At 44.7% G+C, this 20666-nt stretch overlaps 2 protein-coding genes across 5 annotated transcripts in view; both read left to right on the top strand.

Moving 5' to 3' along the window:
- The window catches only part of SDR39U1 (short chain dehydrogenase/reductase family 39U member 1), a 4238-nt gene extending 213 nt beyond the window's left edge, over window positions 1–4025 (top strand). The window contains exons 2-6 of one of the 4 annotated variants that reach the window (XM_027704829.1): window positions 224–330; window positions 665–747; window positions 1330–1451; window positions 2535–2678; window positions 2903–4025. In XM_027704829.1, coding sequence (XP_027560630.1) covers window positions 224–330; window positions 665–747; window positions 1330–1451; window positions 2535–2678; window positions 2903–3318 — 872 coding nt within the window. In that variant the 3' untranslated portion in view covers window positions 3319–4025. The other 3 variants (XM_027704832.1, XM_027704830.1, XM_027704833.1) reach the window with 3 other exon arrangements.
- Window positions 4026–11873: 7848 nt separating this feature from the next.
- On the top strand, window positions 11874–14789 carry LOC113978126 (olfactory receptor 4D1-like). The gene is given in 2 exon segments (XM_027704827.1): window positions 11874–11947; window positions 11949–14789. Coding segments are annotated over 2 exon segments (966 nt in total). The 3' UTR covers window positions 12841–14789.
- Window positions 14790–20666: the final 5877 nt, after the last annotated feature.

Genomic DNA, 20666 nt, shown 5'->3' with positions numbered 1-20666 from the left:
GGGGACAGTGAGCGTGGGGGGACACCGTGAGCGTGCGGGGGGACAGTAGCGTGCGGGGTCAGTGAGCGTGGGCGGCCCTGTGATCGCGACGCAGTTTTGAAGGGGAACCAGCCCCCTCTCCCGCCCATGGTGCGGGGGCCGGCGGGGGCCGCCCTGGGCCCGCAGTGATGCCCCCGCAGCCACGGTCCAGATCCTGGGTGACGGCCTATCTGTCTCTCCCCAGGTGGAGGGACTGGCTTCGTGGGCAGAGCCCTGACCCAGCTGCTGCGGAGCCGCGGGCACCAAGTGACCTACGTGTCTCGACAGGGGGGCAAGGATCGGATCAGCTGGGTGCGAGATGAGAGCGGGCACAGGAGGGGGCCGTGGCAGGGCCGAGGAAGAAGCCCGCTTGCCCTGGCCTGCCATGGCATAGAGGGAATCTGCCGCAGGGAATCTGACTCCTGTGGATGTACTTTTGGGCTCCTGGGTGCTCCATGGGTCACAGTCATTGGAATGGGTACTGCTGTAGTTCCAAGGAGCAAAACCTTCTCCATTCATGCTTGTGCTCCAGGCAGTGTCAGGAAGGAACTGGCTGGAGTTCTTAGGAGCCTGCCCTGGTTGGTTGTTGGGAAGGCTTGAGCAGAGGGGAGGCTTGATATGTGATGTCTCTGTTACTCCTGCCTAGGAAGAGTTGTCCCGCACCGGACTGCCCCTGTGCGATGCCGTGGTCAACTTGGCTGGCGAAAATGTGCTCAACCCTTTCCGCAGGTAACTTGATCTCCCACAGTGCTGTTGGGACAAGGTGAAGGCAAGACAGTCCTGTGCTTGTCAGGGAATGTGGAAAGGGAGGAAACAACATGTCCAGGAAACTCTTAGGTTAACTAACTGTTGACATCTGTATCCTCAAGTATCCAAAACATTTCTGTGGGCCTGTTAGGTCCTAAGAGACCTTTGGAAGAAAGGTTCCCCTCTGAATCTACAGCTGGAAGTCAGAAAAATTAGTTCTACTTTTCCAAAAGGACATTGGATGCCTACGTTTGATAATGCAAAATCAGAACCAAAGTTTGACTTCTATGAGGAGCGCCATCTCTGGTGTCCAGCTGCTCTGCTGCCTTTGTCCTAAGGCAGTCCAAAACTCACAATGTTTTGAGGGAAGTGAAGAGCAACCATCTCCCAAAGTTCCCCTGCATTTAGGTTGTGAGGTCACATGTCCTCCCGCTGCTCTGGGGTGGGGGGAGTTCCCATGACTTCTCCTGTGCTTGTGAGCAGGAGTCTGCTGGGTCCCTGCTTGGTGCTGTTGTTTCCTAAGTTGTCCTTGTGAGGAATATAATCTGGCTCTCCCTTTCCCAGATGGGGTGATGCCTTCTGCAGGGAAGTCATCAGCAGCCGGGTTGAGACCACAAAGACCTTGGCCAAAGCCATTGTTGATGCTGAACAGCCACCCCGTGCTTGGGTCCTCGTCACTGGCGTAGGTATTGGTTGGGCCCGGCCAAGATATGACTCATGCTGACCTGGAGAGGCTTTACCTCCAGACAGAAACACACTTCCAGGGGAACACATCTTGCCCTGAAATGTCAGCTTTATTGCCATCAATGTCACTGTGTTTAGGCAAACCTTGATCAGCTTTTTGGTACTGCTGAAGAGGAATCTGGATCCGTACGGTTTCCCTTGGTGTCATTAGGACAGCACCTTTTCTGTGTTTTCCTGGGAAAGCCTTTAGGCATCCTGTAGAACCGATTTGTTTAGACAAATTGTAGTGCCTCAGCTGAATCCCTCTGCATATCTCCAGCTTTGCATTTTTGCTTGCTACAGTCTTGAAAGCTGATGTAGTTTATCTTCTGTAATGCCCAATTCTAGTGCAGGTGCTGTTTTGTGCAGCCAGTTCAGTGTGTTGCTTGCAGGCCTACTTGGTTTTTGGGGCTGCCAACTCAATCTCAGTATTAGGGTATCCTACTGAACTCGTAGAGCACATCGGTAGTTGAAAAACTCATCAGCATTGCCATTAGAGAGACCCTGTGCTGTTCATATGGGGATGTCCCTGGTGGAGTGATGGAGTTCACAGAATCATAAAATCCCAGAATGGTTTGGACTGGAAGGGACCTTAAGGACCATCCAGTTCCACCCCTCTACCATAGGCAGAGACACTTTCCATTAGACCTGGTTGCTCCAAGCCCTGTCCAACCTGACCTTGAATGCTTCCAGGGATGGGGCAGCAACAGTTTCTCTGGACAACCTGCGCTAGTGCCTTCCCACTCTCACAGAAGAATTTCTTCCTAGTATCCAATCTAAACCTACTCTGTTTGAAGCCATTTGTCCTTTTGTCAGTCATTGTAAATAGTCTCTCTTTGACTTTCTTGTTGGCTCCCTTCAGGCACTGGAAGGCCACCAGTAGGTCACCTCGAAGCCGTTTCTTTTCCAAGCTGAACAATCCCAATTGTTTCAGCCTTTTCTCATAGAAGTTCTGGGCTCTTGAAGGCAGGGAAGATGGTCCATTGGGGAAAGGGGGGTTGGTTTCATCATTCAACCCTGACCCCATTTCTGCTGTTACCCTTCAGGCTATTACTGCCCCAGCCCCACAGCTGAGTATACTGAAGACAGTCCTGGAGGGAATTTTGACTTCTTCTCACGCCTGGTGAGCTCCTGGGAGACTGCAGCTCTCATCCCTGGGAGCCCGGCTCGTGGAGTTGTGGTGAGATCAGGTGAGATCAGGTCCCTGAGGGGCCCGTTAAGGGTGACTCTGCATTGGTTCTGGGGCAGAAGTGTGAAGAGGTGGGAAAAGGCCATCAGTTCTTCTGTCTCTTCTTGCTGGGGTCCTGTTCCAGTCCAGCCCTCTAAGGAGTGTCTCCTGCTTGTAGGTCTGGGCATGAAGAAGGCTTTTGCCCTTTTGGGCAGGGGACCTGGTCTCACTCTCTTCTCCCCACAGGTGTAGTGCTGGGTCGAGATGGTGGTGCAATCTCTCAAATGCTTTGGCCTTTCCGTCTGGGACTTGGAGGCCCCTTGGGCTCTGGGCTCCAGCCCTTCCCATGGATCCATATTCGAGACCTGGCTGGGATCGTGTGTCACGCCCTGGAAAGTGAGTGCCTGCAAGGTGTCCTCAATGGTGTTGCCCCATCCTCCCCTTCCACCTCCAACAGCACCTTTGCTCGGGAGTTTGCTGCAGCCCTGGGGCGTCCAGCCCTGCTGCCAGTGCCTGCCTGGGCTGTGCGGGCTGTCTTTGGGGCAGAGCGGGCTGTCATGCTGCTGGAGGGACAGAGGGTGCTGCCAAAACGCACCCTGGAGAGTGGCTACTGCTTCATCTTCCCTGACCTGGCTGGAGCTCTGAAGGACATTGTGGCTTGAGGCCTCCTTGGCTGGGCCGGGCCCTGTTTTTGTGAGCTCACATGCACTCACCTGGGTGAAAGAGGGGAGCCCTGCCCCTTGACACTTCCCCATCCCCATCCAGAGAGGGTGAGCGATCTTTTCCCCATCTGTCTCCCTGTGTGCACCCCCAGTTTGAGTCATCCCCCTTACTGCCATCTGCAATCTCTGCATTAGCTGCATTGCATTTGGGGAAGGGCACAAGCCCCTCAAAGGATTGTGACTGTGGAATTGCACATCTTTCCTTTTCCACAATGTGCATGTGAACTGCTGGCAAAGCAGCTGGGGGTGTAATATCTTCTTCCCTGAGAGGTGGGTGGCAGCAGGAAACTGGTTGTAGTTATTAGCTGTTGTAATTCTTCCATGGTACTGGAAGTTTTTCCCCATCTTTCCTCCATGATGACATAAAAACCTACTTATGCTCTTCTGCTTTGCCTTTCTCAATCTCAGTGGTTGTGCTGGTTTAAAGGTAAACTGGCAGGGGAAATGAACCCAACTCAAAAGAGATTATAAGTTGGAATAACAATTTAATAAAAGTAATACAATAAATACAATTATACAGACGAACAATTGGTTTTAGCCCACAAAAACCCAGATGTATAACCCAGCACTCTGGGGCATGAACAGAATGTTGTTCGTTGGCTCCTGTGCTGAGCCCCACGTGGTCCCCTGAGTCCAAAAGTAAAAGGAGAGGAGAAAAACGTGTTGGTGCGAGTGGTGGTTGCAGTCTGGTCGAGAGTGGTGGTCACAGTCTGGTCGAGGTTCTGGTCCTTCTCTGGATCCCATGGGTGGTACCAGAAGTCCCAAGACCCCAAGATTATATACCCTCAGGTTCAGGCCGGAATGCCCAGTACTTCCCTCAGGGCGGGGAGTTCCACAATGGGGGTGAGGACAGGAGCATCCTCCTATCTCACAGGCCTCTTAACACCCAGCTTATAGCCTGAGGGGTCAGATGTGCTCTGGGCAGCTGCTGCAAATGATCTGTTGTTAACAGTTTCTGGGAAACGACATAGAGGGTGTAGAATACATAGTTTGGGTTACACCCACACAATGATGAACTGGTCCCAGCTCTTCTAACTAGGACAGTGGTTGTGGGAGAAGATCCATCTTTAGGGGATGTTACACTCCAGTTTTTAAGCTATAAGATGCCCAGAGTGGTTACATTTTTATTTAAGACTTTTCAAAAGCCTTTTGGTTCGTAATAACCTCAAATTAGCGTTTGGAGAAAGAGTCAAACACTCTTCTCTAAAAGAAATTCTTTTAGTTTAGTGAGAAAAATAAGATATTTTGGCAAAAGGTTTTACAGGAGTAAAATACAACCAAGAAAAAAGCATTTCACTAAAACATTCAGCACAAAAACCCATTCCAAAGAAAACACTCACTACAATCAATATACCAGCTTTAGTAAAACACAATTAATTGGTGTTAAGTTACCAACGAGAGAAGGAAAAGAGTAAAAGAAGAAAACAGGTTAAATGTAAAGAAAGAGAGAAGGAAAAGAGGAGAGAGAGAAAAGGAAAAATGGTTACTGACAAAATTTGATGGTTCACATAGTTCAGGCTGCAGGAAAGGAGAGAAGAAGAAGGTTCATATGGAGTCTCATGTATTTATAGAGTTTAGTTTTCCCTCCCAGGCAGGATATCTGGTTACTGACCATTTAGAGCTTTCCAGGCCAGAGTGAGTTGTGCTGTAGCTAGTCACAGGCTCCAGGGGTGTGGTGTGGGTGGGCTACCAGGCAGGTCTGCCTTGACCAACGGCCCAGCTACAGGCCTTCAGTGATGCCATGTGCTTTGCATGGACTGCAGGCCTTCCAGCTCTGCCCTGTGCTCTCAGCAGGCCTTATGTGCAGGCCTTACCAAGTAGCTGCGGGTCTAGGCCCAACTCTTCACACACACACATATTCACAGTGAGTTGATTCTAACCCATGTCAGTCATTCAGTGAGATTGAGATCCAGTATCTCACATGGGAGTACAAAGTGTGCTGAATATGGATTGCTTGGAGACTCTGCCATCTCTTTTCTTGTGGCTGGTACCAAGTTGATGTGTCAGTACCTCCAGCTGAGTCTAGTCCCAAGAGTTACACCCCTCCAGGGTTGCATGCCCCTCATGCTGTGGCAGGGATGAAGAAGAACACTACTTTGCCAGCCTTTAGGGAAAAGGGTGGCAATGGGACTGTGGTCCCTGGACTGCTCTTGAGGCCTTGGCTAAATGCCCACTACATCCAAGCTTGTGCTGAGGAGAAACTGGGTTCATCTTGGTGTGAGATAGCGCAAGTCACTGCTTTAGTCTGAAGGAGCATTTTCAGCTATTGCCTTCATTGTACTTATCTCAGACCAGTGTGGTTTTCTTTTATTCATCCCATGAGGTGGTACTTGTGTTCAGGGGGTTCCCCCTGACTGGGCAGTGAGAATATCCAAGCTACCTGGGCTGCCTTGGGAAGCAGTATGTCTCATGGAGAAGATGGCAATTTCATCATCTCATACTGTAAGGAAATGTATCTGTATGCTTCCCTTAACCCTCTGTGAAATCCACAGAGCAGTTAAATTCATTGCACTGCTTCTGGGGAAATATTCCTAGTGCTATGTAATTTGGGGCTAGAAAATTCCATTAAAAGGTAGTTCAGGCAGATAAAAAGACCTGCTTTGTTTCTGAAATAAGAAACCATCCAGAACAAAGCAGTCCACATATTTCTGTTTTTCTCTGTGGTAGAGCCAGAAAAGATGCATGCTCAGGTGACAGGAGGCAGAGATCTAGATTGGATTTTGGACCAGTGTCTATTTTTGATGACCTTAAGGAAGCCCTGGTCCCCAGTCTGCAAGACTTTGTGATCCTGAGAACAGGCCTTGTGTTATCTCAACACTGGCACAGCCAGCCTGATAGAGCTCAGTGCCAGCAAAATGTTTCTGCAATGCAGCACTCAGACACTCGTCCCAAAGGCACATCGCACTCTCAGGTACCTCCAGGTACCAGCATGGATCCCCTGCTTGCCTGATAACCCTGCCCAGACCTGGAGTTTCCTACTTGCCAGCTGGTCCACGTTTTTGCTGATGAATACACACACACACACCCCTGGTTTGTGGGACATACAGACAGTTGCCTCCCCAGAATCAGTCACACATGCTGTGAGCTGCTGTCCCATCTAGCTGCTGGCATGGAGCCCCTCACTCCCCTCGCTCATGCTGGTCCCCCCAGGAACTGATCTTGTGGGCACACGGTGTTCCAGCCACAGTGGCTGTAGAGCAAGTTCCTGCTGGCTCCCGGAGCTGCTAATGCAGGCTGCGGTGCCTGCTCCCTCTCTCCCCCGTCTGACTTCAGTACTGGTCCCAAATCCATGCATGCCGGCCCCCCAGTAGCTGGCACTTAGCCCTTGCAGTGCTCACATGGGACAGTGAGGTTGCTCAGAGAGTTATGGAAAGATAGAATAATCCAGGATTCGTTGTGGTCATGTGTAGAGCTCAGTCAGACCAGCACTGACTGGCCCTGGTTTACACCCAGCCAGCCTCTTATAACCCTTTTCTGTCTAACCCCCTTTTGGCTACTCATACCCCTGCCCGTTCCCTCAACAACTAACACATCCAACATCCTGGCTACTCAAGTTTGTATCCTTAGTTGCAAAGACCTGGCTGTCTATAGCTTCTTGAGAGCTCATCAGTTGGTGTGAATGGTGCCATTTTTTTCTGGTTATTGGCTTTGTTAATGTTAATTGGTCAGATTTTCTAACCCTCTTTTGTTTCCCGCTTTCCTTCCCTACTGTAAAAATAAATGTTCTCAGCCTTACTCCTTCAGGTGACTGATCAGGTTTGTTTTTATCACGTCTGGCTCCCCATCATGTATCTGGTTTATCTCTGTGTTGTTTATGGCTCCTTTGGCCAGATATCCCTAAATGAGCAGACATCCCCTGATACTGCCTCACTGCCAGGAATTTTGGCAGAAGCTGCGCTCCTCCTTGCTCTGCTGGAGCTCAAATGGGCCTCCCTATGGGCTGTGCTCATGGGGGCAATGACCCCTCTGGGCATTGAAGGGGTTGATTGTGTGTGTGCAGGGGCTGCGATCGTTGGCCTGGTCAGAGGCAATAGACAGGAACATGCTGAGGCATTTAAAATCAGTAGCACCTCTGTAAATGTATCAGTTTGTACAGGCAAGTCCAGTGTATGATAGGTGCATCTCTCCAGGCACCGGGACATGGGATGTCTGTGGCCGAATGGATCCTGGGGTTTTGGTCTCATTCCAGCCAAGCTGAGTGATCTGCACTGGTGCCTTGCTTTGTGGTTAGCTTTGGGCTGACTGCTGAGTTGCATCGCAGTAATCAAAGACAGCTTAATTTGGAGTTTTTGGAACCACTGATAGTTCTGAACCATTTGAGTTGTTAGTCCACCTTACACATTCTTTCACAAATTGTGAGACATTGCTGTTTTCCTAATAAAAGTTGTCATTTCCCTTCCTTGTACCTCTTTATTTCCACTGAACCATGGTTCAGACTTGACTGGGACAATTTTCTGAGATTGTAGGAACATGTTGTGACTACCCTTCCTATAGATTTCCCAGTCTAACCCAAACATCCCCTCTCACAGCTTAAAAAATTGTAAATCTGAAGCTGAAATCCAAAGCAAGCCTGTAGCTCCCAAATTCCATAATGTAGACTCCAACCATATACTTGCACCCTTCTCCTACCTACCTGTAGGGAGCATATATTGGTTCAAAACACACACGCGCGCGCACACACACACAGGGTCTCAGAAACATGGACAAAGACATGCACATTCCTCACAATTGAAATTGGTAGTACTTGGGCAGGAGGGAGGGAAAGAAAATCTATTGGCAAGGATAACTATCATTCAGTGCAGTTATTTCCTTTTTAAGGTCAAGGATTTCTTGTATGACAAATCAAAAGGACCAAACAAGGCCTGTCATTAGTTATGATATTTCAGGATAGTGTTTTTTCATACTTGGTAGTATCCTAATCTGCCTTCATTGTTCATGGGTATATTGTTCTAGCAACCCATATTGTACTGCATCATTTGGATCCCAATTAGGGTTTTGTTTTGGAAAAACGACATCTATGTTCTCTCTTAAAACATTTGTAGCAATCTGTGCTTCTACGTTTTGTCTAGCTGTGTTGATTACAAGTTCTTTCTCTGTTTCTGTCAGTTCTGATAACATCAATGTCTGCCCAGTCTATATCTTGATTTTTCGCAATCAATTCAAACCTTTTAGTCACTTTCTCAGGATCTTCTCTAAATCTTTTGGCTTCTTCTCTCCAACTATTTAAATCACCCGCAGAAAAGGGAGCTTTTACTCTGGTCTGAGTACCTGCAGGCGTAATTACTTGGCGTAATGGTGCCACCGTGTGGCTTGCCTCTGTTTTGGATCTTGCTTTGGTCCCAGCTTTGCTTTTGGCTTTCCACCTCACAGCCTGACTGTTGTGTGCTGCTTACCCCTTCCTCTGGTTCTTCTACACTTTCTGCTATACTCACCAAATCATCTATTCCTGATTGCTGCGGGCTGCTAGGTCCTTGTCTAGCCTGCTCTGGTCCTCTAAAGGGTGCTAGCTGTAGTTCTTGAAAGTCTAAGATACTCTCTTCATCACTGTCCCTCCTTCCTAACTTAAGACACTGCTGCCCAATTACTGCAAGCGTCACAATAATGTTTTTTCAGTTTATGATTTTTCTGATCCTTTTCCAATGTTAAAAAGGATCTTGGGGTGGGATATTTATTCCGCAGTTTTTCTGCCAGTTGGTTTTATTTCTCAAGGTGAAAAACTTCTTGGCGTACATTACCTCACCCCATTTTTGTTCTCTGCAGAGAAACAGCATAAGCTGTAATATTGTATTGTAATTAAGGCTTCCTTCTCGTGGCCACTTTTCACCATCATCTAATATATACAGTGGCCATAAATCCTGGCAGTATTTGCAAAGTGTTCTTTTACTTAAATTTCCTCCAGTAATTCCGCGTACTTCCTTCTAATGTTTCAAAATGCACCCCAGAGGAGTTTTAATGTATGTTTCTTTACTTACTCCACTCCCCATTCTCAAGGGTATATCTTTTTACAATGTACTGGTTATTACTGACAAATATCATAGAATGTGGGATATTCACCGGATTGTCCAACCATTTGAGCGTCAGTAATGTGCCAACTGACCCAGGGGTCGTCTTCCCAAACCGGTTCCCAGTTGCAAATACTCTGAATCACTAGAGGGTCGTACCCTAATTCGTCCCTTCTTTGAACTAATTGTCTTACAACCCACTCAGATGATACACTATTACGTCAAGCAATTCTTGTCTTTGGGCCCTTTGCTCAAAATCTAACTGAGCTAAGCTCCCACCAATGTCTTCCCCGTCCAACTGAGTGACTTCTTTTATATATAATCAAACTCTAGTTTAAGTTTCAACACTTTCCTTAATCTGTTCCACCGTCTTAAAGTATTTCTTAATTTATCCCACCACTTCATGGATTAAATTATCGTTCCCTTCGTCCATCTCTGGCTGATGCCCTCACGGGCAATTCGGAAACGCAGACTGGGACTCCCACTCGCTTCGCAGTGACACTGCGTCTCAGACACACTCACACACACGCTTGCACACCTGTTAAGTTCTTCTAAGTTTTACACATTCCAGTTGCATTACCAGTTAAGGTCACAAGATGTCGCTGTAGACTGCGAGGTATGCAGCTTACACCCAGTCAAATTGCTTTACCACATAAAACCACAGGATGTCGCTGTAGAACACAAAATGTATGTTCTACTGTTAATTTGAGGGAATCTTTAAAATTACACACCTATCAGTTGTTTGACAATAATATTCACTCCCTTGGTCTCTTCCAACCTTTGATTATCACCACATCTAATGCAATACGAGTTCAAAGTTTGATTTAACCTTATTCCTTGCGTCTCCTTGGATCCTAAAATGTATCTATTGCAATCTCACATACAATGCAGTTACAAAAGGACAAATCTTAATTTTAGGTTTCAAATGGTGCAGTAGAGTTACTTGTTTGGGATTACCGGAGTTACTTCCCGTAAACAAACAAACAAACCCCGACTTTTAGCACAGACCAAAGCAGCATGTAAAATGAAACAAAACAAAGAGACCCACAGTACATTATCTCCAGCTACCACTTTCCAGGAATTCTTTAGCAGGACTAGAAGAAAATTGAAAGGAAGCTCTCTAGGTCCTAAAGTCCTTGTCTCAAGAAAATCGAAAGGAAACTTAATTACCCAAATCTTAAGACAGTTCAAAAGGAAAATTAGGGATTAGTAGCCTCCCAAATCTTCAAGTCAAAATGAACAGTATTTGGCCAAATACAACACAATGCAAACCAAATCTGGGATTTACCAGATAGATAGAAGCCAGAAGGTGTCCCTCCTAATTAACCCTGCGAGAACAGCGTCCTGTCTCGTCTTATGGGGCAAATTCCACCAATATTAAACCAAAGAAATATAAATACCTTTTATATTGAGCAGGAGGTCCTTGTACACCGGTGTGTGAAGCTGAGGGGGTAGGGGAGACTCGGCGATGGAAGCTCCAGTCAGGGGCCCCACAAGGGTCCCCAGGCCCCTGGAATTCCAGCACTGGCGGAGACGCCTCCTTCCTGGCTTGTCAAAATTGATGCAAAAACCAGCAGAAAATAACTGCTCAGAGACAAAATTTGGTCTTTAAGCAGCAAAGGTATTTATTTCAAGCAACATTGGGGTGCTAGGCAGCTATCACTGCACAAACCAGCTCCGAAGTTCTCAGTGAAAAGTCAGGTAATTTATATGGTTTTGGTGAGGGATTACAATATTTTACATGAATATTCATTAAAATTACATTATCTAGTTATAATATTCATATTAGGTGGGGTTCAGGCAGAGCTTGAGGCAGAATCATTCTTTTGAGGAGATTCCTGGGAGTCGTTCCTGTTTCTTCAGCCTCATGAGGGTCGTTTCTTTTACTCTTCTTCGTCGTGAACTTTTCAACTCTTCATGACTACGTGTGAAAGTCTTACTAAAAACCCCTTCACTCAGTTCTTTACCCCCCCAAATGTCCATCCTATCTAATTTATGACTACTAGGCCAACCTTTTTGTTATCTTTCTTTGGAATAGAGCGTACCAAATGTGGGCAGGCCTCTCGGAGCCTGGTATCTTCTCTCCCTTAACTAATCTCATAACACTGTTCTTTGTCTCTGTCATTTTAACCTAAATGCAGCATTCCTCAGAGTGGGATCTGTGAACTCCTTCTCAGGGCAGGATTCCAGCATCTAAAAATCCTTGCTCTGTTTCACCATACTCTTCCTGGAGGTCTATAACAACAAGATGAAAAGCAACAGACACTAATTGGAACACCCTAATTTCTTACTAAATGTAAGGGAATTTGTTTGTTTCTTTATTTTTTCCATAAGACTGGCCATATACTTGAACAGGTCCACCGAGTGAGACTTGATGACTTCCAGAAGTCCCTCCCAACATGAATTATTCTATGATTTTATATTTTCATGATTCTACAGTCCAACACACATTTACAGCCATCTTTATTGCTCTTGTTGGTGCAGGGATAAAGAATGGAATCAAAGAACATCACCACCACTGTGGCAGAATTTGTCCTATTGGGGCTGACACAGAGTTGCAAGCTGCAGTCTGTATGTGACCTTCTTTTTCATCTATGTGACAGCCTGGCTAACAAACTTCACCATCGTTGTAATTGTGGCTGTGAATCAACAGCTCCACACACCCATGTACTTCCTCTTGGCCAACCTTGACATCAGTGATTCCTCGGTCAATACTCTCAAACTGCTGTCAGGCCTCCTCACACAACATACAATGATCTCATTTAATGAGTGTTTCCTCCATATGTTCTTCTTCCATTTCGGTGCAGGTGCAATGGCTTTTTTCCTTGTGGGGGTGACAGTTGATCAGTATGTGGCCATTTATGCGCCACTGTGCTACTTGTCTATCATGAACTGGAACATGTGCACAGGATTGGTGGCAACTGCATGGTTCAGTGGATTTCTTCATTCTATTGTACAGATTGGTTTTCTTCTCCAGCTACTATTTTGTGGTCCAAATGTACTGGACAATTTCTACTGTGATGTCCCTCAAGTCATCAAACTGGCCTGCACTGACACTCTCATGGCTGAACTACAGATGGTGTTTAATAGTCGAGTGATTATTATTACTCTTTTTGTAATTTCTTACACTGACATCTTGCTTAAGATATGGACATGCACCACAGAAGGGAAATGGAAAGCCCTGTCTACCTGTGGAACCCAGATAACTGTTGTGAGCTTAATATTCATCCCCTGCATCTTCATCTATGCCCAACCTTATAAGAAATTCCCTAGGGACAAGGTGGCCTCCCTTGTTTATACTGTGGTCACTCCAATGGTAAATCCAATGACTTACACATTGAGAAACACTGAGATGAAAAAGGCCATGAGGAGAACACTGGGAAAAATATTTCTCTCAGGAGGAATACAGAAACCAGATCAGACAGCAGATCCAAAGACATCAGGTCTGGTGCTTCCATGAGAAAACTGTGTTCATCTCTCCTTCAGTAAGTGAGCAACTTTAGGTGTGAGATGAAGGCAACATTCACCTCCCATTAGCTTAGGAAGGTCAGTCACATGTTTTCTTGTCCTCCATGGAGTGTGCAGTATAGTGTGATTTCTAGAGCCTAATAAGAGTTTTCTGCAATAAATGACCTGCAAAGACATCACCATGGCACACCTGGGGTACTGACCATGTGAGGGGCCCTAACCTCACCCTTGTTCTCCCTGGTGGAAATCACAGCTGGGCATTCCACTCCAGCATGTCTCACTTCTCTTCAGCAATCTAGTGTAGTTTCATCTCTAGGTTAGCATACCAGAAGACTAGCTTGGTAAACTTGATTTTTATATCTGCTTGTCACATAGTTACAAAGGGTCTTTATAGTAGGGTCAGATATAGGTTCATTGTACTCCTTTTCCCTCTCTTATCCTCACTTTGGATGGACTGTGTAGATTTTAGGATCAGTCCTGGAAGGCAACATCCTGGTCCCACATTAGACAACATGGAGCTGGTTGAGGGATAAGATTGTCCCAGGAATCGCTCAAGGGTGCTTCAGGGATGGAGGTTCTGCCCCCACACCATTCCCCTCTTCTTTGCTCTGCCCCATCCTCCAGTTTCATCTCAGCAATCCTCACATGATCATGGTCTCCTACAAATCCGGAGTCTTCTACATGGAACAGGCATTCTGAATATAATGCTAAAGAAGGACAAATGCGACAAGCGAGGAGGCAGACCTCCCATACTGTTTTCTGAATTACTAAGAAATTAAAATTTATTTGTAGATCCTGACAGAAGATCTAAATTTTTTTTTTTGAGGAAATGTCAGGCCCAAAACTGGGCCATCTGGAACCAGGCAGAGACCTGGGGGAGCAGGATTGATGTAGAGAAGAGAAAATTCTGTCTGCAGGAATATCTGACATCACCTCATGGAGGATGTTGTGTGGAGGAGAAAACTTAGAAGTTCCCAGATCTGCCACAGAAAGTGCTGCTGAACACTTAGCCACCCGACCTACAAATGACCTCAAACTCAGAATTAGCATAGTCCTTTGGGTCTCAGAAACAGGTAAGTGTCCTTATGCCTCACATGGTAGGCTAACAAGGCCACGAAGGGCCTGTGTAGTAGGTGCCAGAGATAATGAAGGTCTGTGCACTGCAGGTGCCACCAAATTCCCTTCAAAGGAGCTGGATGTCAATACTTCTGGTCTGTTGTCTGAGGAGCTCTTAGATGACATAGACACTGACTACTTGTCTTTCACTTCTGAAGGAGTGCTGAAGGACTGCTTTCAGGGTCAGCTGTGTGACAGGAGTGCAAAAGGACAGAAACTCTGCACCAGAAAGCATGAGGCTGCTCAGAATGGTGGTAACTGTGCTCCTCAAGGATCGTGCTTCTCAAGGACCATGGAGCCAACCCTGGGTGAAGAAATTTCCCCAGTACATCAAATCTGATCATGGACACCATCCCAGATGGGGGATGCTGCTGTCCACGTGTAGGTGCCTCTTGCTGGGTTTAGAGGGATGGTGGCACCATGTGTGGGAAACAAGCCATGGTCAAGGCACTGAGTTGACAGGTGGAAGGACTGCAAGAAGGGACAGAGCAGAGATGATAGCAAAGTCCTTTACAGTGTCGATGGACATGTAGCTGGAAGGCACACTTTACTGAGTGGTGAGTAAGACTCAGGGTGGGAGAGGCTGGATGCTTGTGGCCTCTGACAGAAGGAGATGCTTGTTTTCTTTTGCCAGAGGACAGGTAGGAGAGTTAAGAAAGGGGATAAGCAAATAATAATAATAATAATAATAATAATAATAATAATAATAATAATAATAATAATAATAAAAGCCTACTTCATATGCAACTATGTTTGGCTTCTTATAGCACACAACAGAAAAGGTTTCATGAGGACTGAGTCCATAATATGATGGGTGAGCAGCTGACTGACAGGTCAAGCTCAAAGAGGCTGCATGGAGGTCAAGGCCATGATCATGAGCAGAAAAGCTTCAGCTGCTCCTAGGAAGTGGAGGAAGAAAAGCTGGGCCATGCAGGCCCCATAGGAGATGGTCTTATGGCGTGAGAAAAAGGCAGCCAACATTTTGGGCAGGGACACAAAACAGTAGCAGATACCCAAGAATGCCAAATTGGCCAGGAAAAAAAACACGAGTGATTTCAGCTGAGAATTCCCTCAAATTGCAAAAATGGTAATGGCATTGCCTGGCAGAATGATCGTATAGAAAAGCAGGAAGGAGAAGAAGAGAATCATCTGAACTTCACAGGTTTGGGACAATCCCAAAATAACAAACTCTGTAACTACTGTGTAGTTTTCATGTTCCATTTTCACTCTGCAGAACCCTGAAAAAAAAGACAGTAATCATGAAAATAAAAAAAAAAACATTAACAGTCCAGTGCAATTCTACAGAAATGTTTGAGCAACTTAGGGCATATTTGGATTGCCTAAAATGCGTGCCCTTTTCCCATTTCCTGGTGTTAGGGAATTCCTAATGGTGAAATACTTGAAAACCTGTAATTTAGATTCCCGTTAACTTGGACATTTTATTGAAAATCTAAACTGTAAATATCCACATTTCATCAGGTGTTTTTTTGTTTTCTCTGCATCCTGGGAACTGGTACTTGAATGGATTTTAGGTCATAAAGTGTCAGTCCATTCTTCCACAGGTAGGTGAATTTTTGTGATTTATGGCTTTATCTGAGCTAGTCGTGTCTACTCCCTCTCCAGTTGCCAAAAGCAGGTCCTTCCAGGGCAAACAGATTTAATTCTAGAGTAGACAGCTGAACAAAGTGTACTCTAAAATGATACAGTTAATTTAAATCACATCCACTAATTATAAAAGGAACCTAAGTATATAGATCACTCACATCTGAAGGAAGGTTTATGAATCCCTCAGGTGAATTCATCTGGTAGCTGTTTGCAATTAAACTCCTTAAAATCCCTTTCTATTTAATTATGTCAGTATAGCCAGCCCAGGGAATGACTAATCCCCTCCTGATTTTTTTCTATCATACATCAGTTTAAGTATCTTCCAAAATATTTCATTTTCCCCAGTTGTCCTTCAAGAACATCCTGAAGATGTCCAGATCACATTCAGGCTTTTACTTTTTTCCAGAGAAATCCAGCAGAGATTGCAGGAGAGAGGTGTCTAATTTTCCTATTAAGTCAACAGAGCACTGGACATATAAAACCTATCTCTATTAACCCACCACAAATCAGTATGAAAAACAAACTGGTATTTTTTTCACAGAATGTATGAAATAATTTCATTTACATTTTGAACAGAGCTGTGGATTCTGACTCCTCGCTCATTAGGAAACCCACAAATATTGTTCAGATTTCTTTTAAAAATCTCTCTATTTGTCTAAGTTATTTCATTATTTCTAAGTTATTTCATTCCTCCTATATTTTTTGAGGGGTCAGGAGAAAGTCATATTTTTGTCTCTAGTTTTTTTTTTTAACTCTTTTCTTCCATTTTGCTGTATCACAGAATCAGATCTTTGAGACCAGAAAAAGATCTTTGAGACCATTGAGTTCAACCTATGACCAGACACCACCACGTGAACTAGACCATGGCACTAAGTGCCATGTCCAGTCTTTTCTTAGACACATCCGGAGATAGTGACTCCACCACCTCCCTGGGCAGCCCATTCCAATGACAGGGAGTTGGAGAGGCCTGAGCCTCCTTTTCTCCAGACTAAACACACCCAGGTCCCTCAGCTGCTGCTCCTCCTTCCTTTTCTTCTTTCTTTTTTCTTTTTTCTTTCTCTTTCTCTTTTTCTTTTTCTTCTTATTTTTCTGTGGCTCCATCCGTTACCATCTGCGCGTGCCTGTGAGAGGAAAAACAGAGAAAGGAGAGTGATGAATTTAAGATTTTCAACACCAAGAGAGATGATCTTTCTGCTGTCTTGGCTCAGAAACTCCCGTTCTAGCAACCTCCTTATATCCCTGCACTGCATAGTGAATATTTTGTTCAGTGGAGGTAATCTGAGTTTTTGGAACTGTTTCTTTTGATCTCCAGTTTTTTACTCTGCATCTCTACTCTTAAAATCCAGTGTGACTTTACAATTAGTTGCTATCTTCATAAATAGGCTTCTGTTTGCCCAGTGCTGCAGGCTTTGGCCCCTCCTTGGTGCAACAGTACTTCCCTCTAATATTACCTTTTACCATTCACACATCTAAAGCACTTATTCCACATAGGACTGCTTTGTCTGTAATCTCAGAGCTGTCTGATTCCTCTTCTCCACAGAGGATTACAAAGAGAAAACAAGAAAAAACCCCCAACAAACCACTCACACATTCATTCTGTCTAAGCACCACAATAGATGCTAGGAACAAAGTTGCTGTAAAATCTGTAACTTTCTTGGGTCTGAACAAAGGGGGGTTTACTCTAGCCACTGAGGGATTCCTGCTCCAGCAATCATTGAGAAAATAAATACTTCAGAGTACTTCAGAGCGTTTTATGGTGTAATAGTGTTTCCTGTAGTATTCGTATGTTAGCCAAATGGAAACAGAATACATTGTGCATTCTTTACTTTGCAGACAGCTCTGTTTCAGGGCAGATGTGATCATATCCTGCAGGGGTGTGCCCTGACTGTACATTCAGAGAGGACCTTGGATATGCTGACTGCAGTTCATTTCATTTATACAGGCATAAGCACCTCATTCTTCTTATCTCAGATTCTTGAATTAATATTCAATCATCCTCCGAGTGTGTCTAGTTGTTCTTTGTTCTAAGCAGATCTTGATGTTTAGCTCTATCACAAAAGGGGGACTATCTTTCTAAAAGTAAAGGTTCAAAGTAATTTTGCATGTCTTAAAATACCCGAGACATTTACACTGGCTTGGAAACTGGACTGGAAACTTGGAAACTTGGGTAGCAGTTTGGCACAAACATGTGATGACTTCAGGTGCCCTGTATCTGCACAGAGTAGCAATGTTCCCTTCTGACATTTACTACAGCAGATTAGTGCGGGCTACTAATCAGAAAGCCCACAATTACCTCATTCCAGCACTTTCAGATGTTGTTCTATTGCCTGTTATTGATCCAAGGTCCTTCGTGTCTTGTTTGCATTGTCCCGTTTGCCATAGCTTATTGCACCCAGCTCCTGTTTGCACTGCAGCTCAGCTCTGGGACAAAACAAGGCCGTGATACTCCCATGTCAGTTAGACAAGTCCATAGCAGTGGAGCAGGTTGAAATCTAGGCCAGGAAATTAAGTAGTCAAGATGAGGTAAAAGCCAGCAAGATATAAGGCCAGGCACAGCATACATGCAGCACAGGCAAGGCAAGAAAAAAGAAGAGAGCTCAAGCTTAAACACTTCAGTCCTGAACCAATTTCCAGATGAGGTTTCCCACAGTTTTCTTACAATTTAGCTGTTTCACATCAAATTAATACAAGGTTAAACAACCATATTGTGTCAGTGCTGACCTTGAACAGAGGCAGCTAAACTGCTGGGGAGAGGAGACAGCAGAGAGGGAGTACAAAGAAGGCCCTTACCTGCAGGTCAGAGCACTTTAAGCCTGTTTCTGCACCTGTTGTCCCATCAAGTCTAAAAAAGTCATCATGAGTAAACTAGGAACATTGGTTTGGGAGTCACTGACATCTGGAAAGGCCAAGCAGGCAGGCAGAAAGTACATGGGGTTGTAAAACCATGGATCACTGATGACTTTGACAAGGATTATGAAGTTTCTTGGAGAAAAGCATGGAGAGAAAATACTGAATAAAGAGTTATCTGTCCTATGAATCTTCCTGTTGCTGTGTTTTCTGACTGCACTGTGCCAGTGATTAATCTCAGACTCTCTCTGAAACACCTGTGAGATTTATTCACAGGATCAAAAAAAAAAAGAAGACCAGAACAGTATTGTTTGGGAGATATAGGGATTGGGTCATAAGGGAATGAATTAGAGAGTTCATGGTTTATTTTACTCTGTAGATAATAATCCCATAAGCACAAGAGCAAATGTCCTTCTGTGCTAAACTCCATGAGCCTGAATACTGTGACTTCCAATGGTACTGTGAGTTACATGCCAGGATCATCTCAGTAGTCAACAGGTAAAACCTGGCTAATCAATAAATTCTTTGCTCATTTTTTTTGTTCATTAATGATATGTGAATTTTAGTAAGAATAATCCATTTTTGATCTCACAGCTACAGGATCAGCAAATTACAGAATCATATAGGATGAAGGGATCTCTGCAAGTTTCCAGTCCAACCTCCTGTTTAAAAGAAAACTGCTCAGGGACATATCCAGTTGAGTTTGGAGTATCTCAGTATCTCTGTGGCAATGTCATGCTCTGTCTTGGCTCCTATTCCAATGCCTGTCCACTCTTGGTAAAAGAAAGGTATTTTTTAAACTGAGTTAACCTGCCATGGTACAACTTATGTCTTATGCTCCTCACCCTGGCACTGTACACCTTCAAGAAAATTATGAATCAGTTTTCTCTAAACCCTTCTATTGGGTAGAGGAGGACAGCAATAAGTTCTCCCTCACAGCCTTTTCCTCTATCTCCTAATTTGTCCTCCATTGGACTTATTACAATAATTCCATGTCTTTCTTGTTCTGGGAAGGCTGAAAATAGGGAAATTAGTCCAATGGGCTCTCACAAAGAGAGGGATCACTTCCTATAGTGACTGCTCTCTTACAGCTCAGAATGCAGTTGGCCTTAGTTACTGCAAGGCCACACTGTAGATGTACACCTTACTTGTGCATCTGAATGCATAGATACTTTTCTGGATACCAGCTATTTTCTGCTCCCAACACCAGAGTCAGCATTGTTACATACTGTTTCTTTATCCCAGACATAAGACTTTGTGTTTGCATTTTTAAAACTTGAGAAGATTTCTTTCAGAGCATGTTTATAGTCCATTCAAATAATTCTCAGTACCAGTCTGTCTTTCTAATGGACTGTGCTGGTTTTGTCTGGGATGGTTAATTTCCTTCATGGTAGCTAGTGTAGGGGTTCTTCTACATATAGAGGGCAAATCACATTTAGAGTTTAATTCATGTTTTTGATAGATCTCTGTAGTGGTTTAGTAATAGTATTCTCCAATTAGTGCTCCCAATGAAACCACCCTGCTTCTCACTGTGCCCTCCCCCTCCAGGTGCAGACACAAAAGGCAAAGGTTGAGATAAGAATAATTTACTGGAAAGGGCAATGAGGTAAGAAAATGAGTAGTACAGCAACAATATTAATAACACAAGGTATAAGACAAAGAAACAATTTACATAGTGTAATGGTTTTGACTTTAAGCCTTCCTTCCTGGTTGCCAGGAAGGAAGGAAGGAAGTATTCCATCCTATTCCTTTACTTAATCCAAACATATAAATAGACGGAGAGAGAAGCCTCTTCCTCTCTTCCCTTCTGGTGGCTCCAGAGGTGCGGGTTCCCTGCTGTCGGTTCTGCTGTATGGGGAGTGAGGCCTGGTGAGGCCTTGTGGACCCTGGGAGGCAGAGGCTGCCGGTGGTCATCCAGCACGATTTCTGCTGTCCCAAGGAAAGTAGTAAGATATTCTTTTGCTAATTCTTTAGTTTGCTAGGTCCTGAGTTTCTGATTGTGTATATCCATTTTGGTTTTGTCCTTTTTTTTCTTCCCCCTTCCCTTTCCCTTTCCCTTTTGGAATTGTATATAGTATTTCAACTGTATATAACTGTAGTATACATAAATACATTTATTTTAATATAGTTCGGCTAGTCTGCATTTTTCATGTTTTTTTCTTTTGCTCTTTGCAGGAGGTGTTTGTGCTGGCTCTTGGGGACTTGGTGGGGAGCCAAACAAACAACACAGAAAGCCGAGACAAAAAATGA

Source organism: Neopelma chrysocephalum, unplaced genomic scaffold (genome assembly GCF_003984885.1).
Source record: "Neopelma chrysocephalum unplaced genomic scaffold, ASM398488v2 Primary Assembly neopelma1_292, whole genome shotgun sequence".
Classification (NCBI taxonomy): Eukaryota; Metazoa; Chordata; class Aves; order Passeriformes; family Pipridae; genus Neopelma; species Neopelma chrysocephalum.
This window is presented reverse-complemented; position numbering and strand designations above follow the sequence as displayed.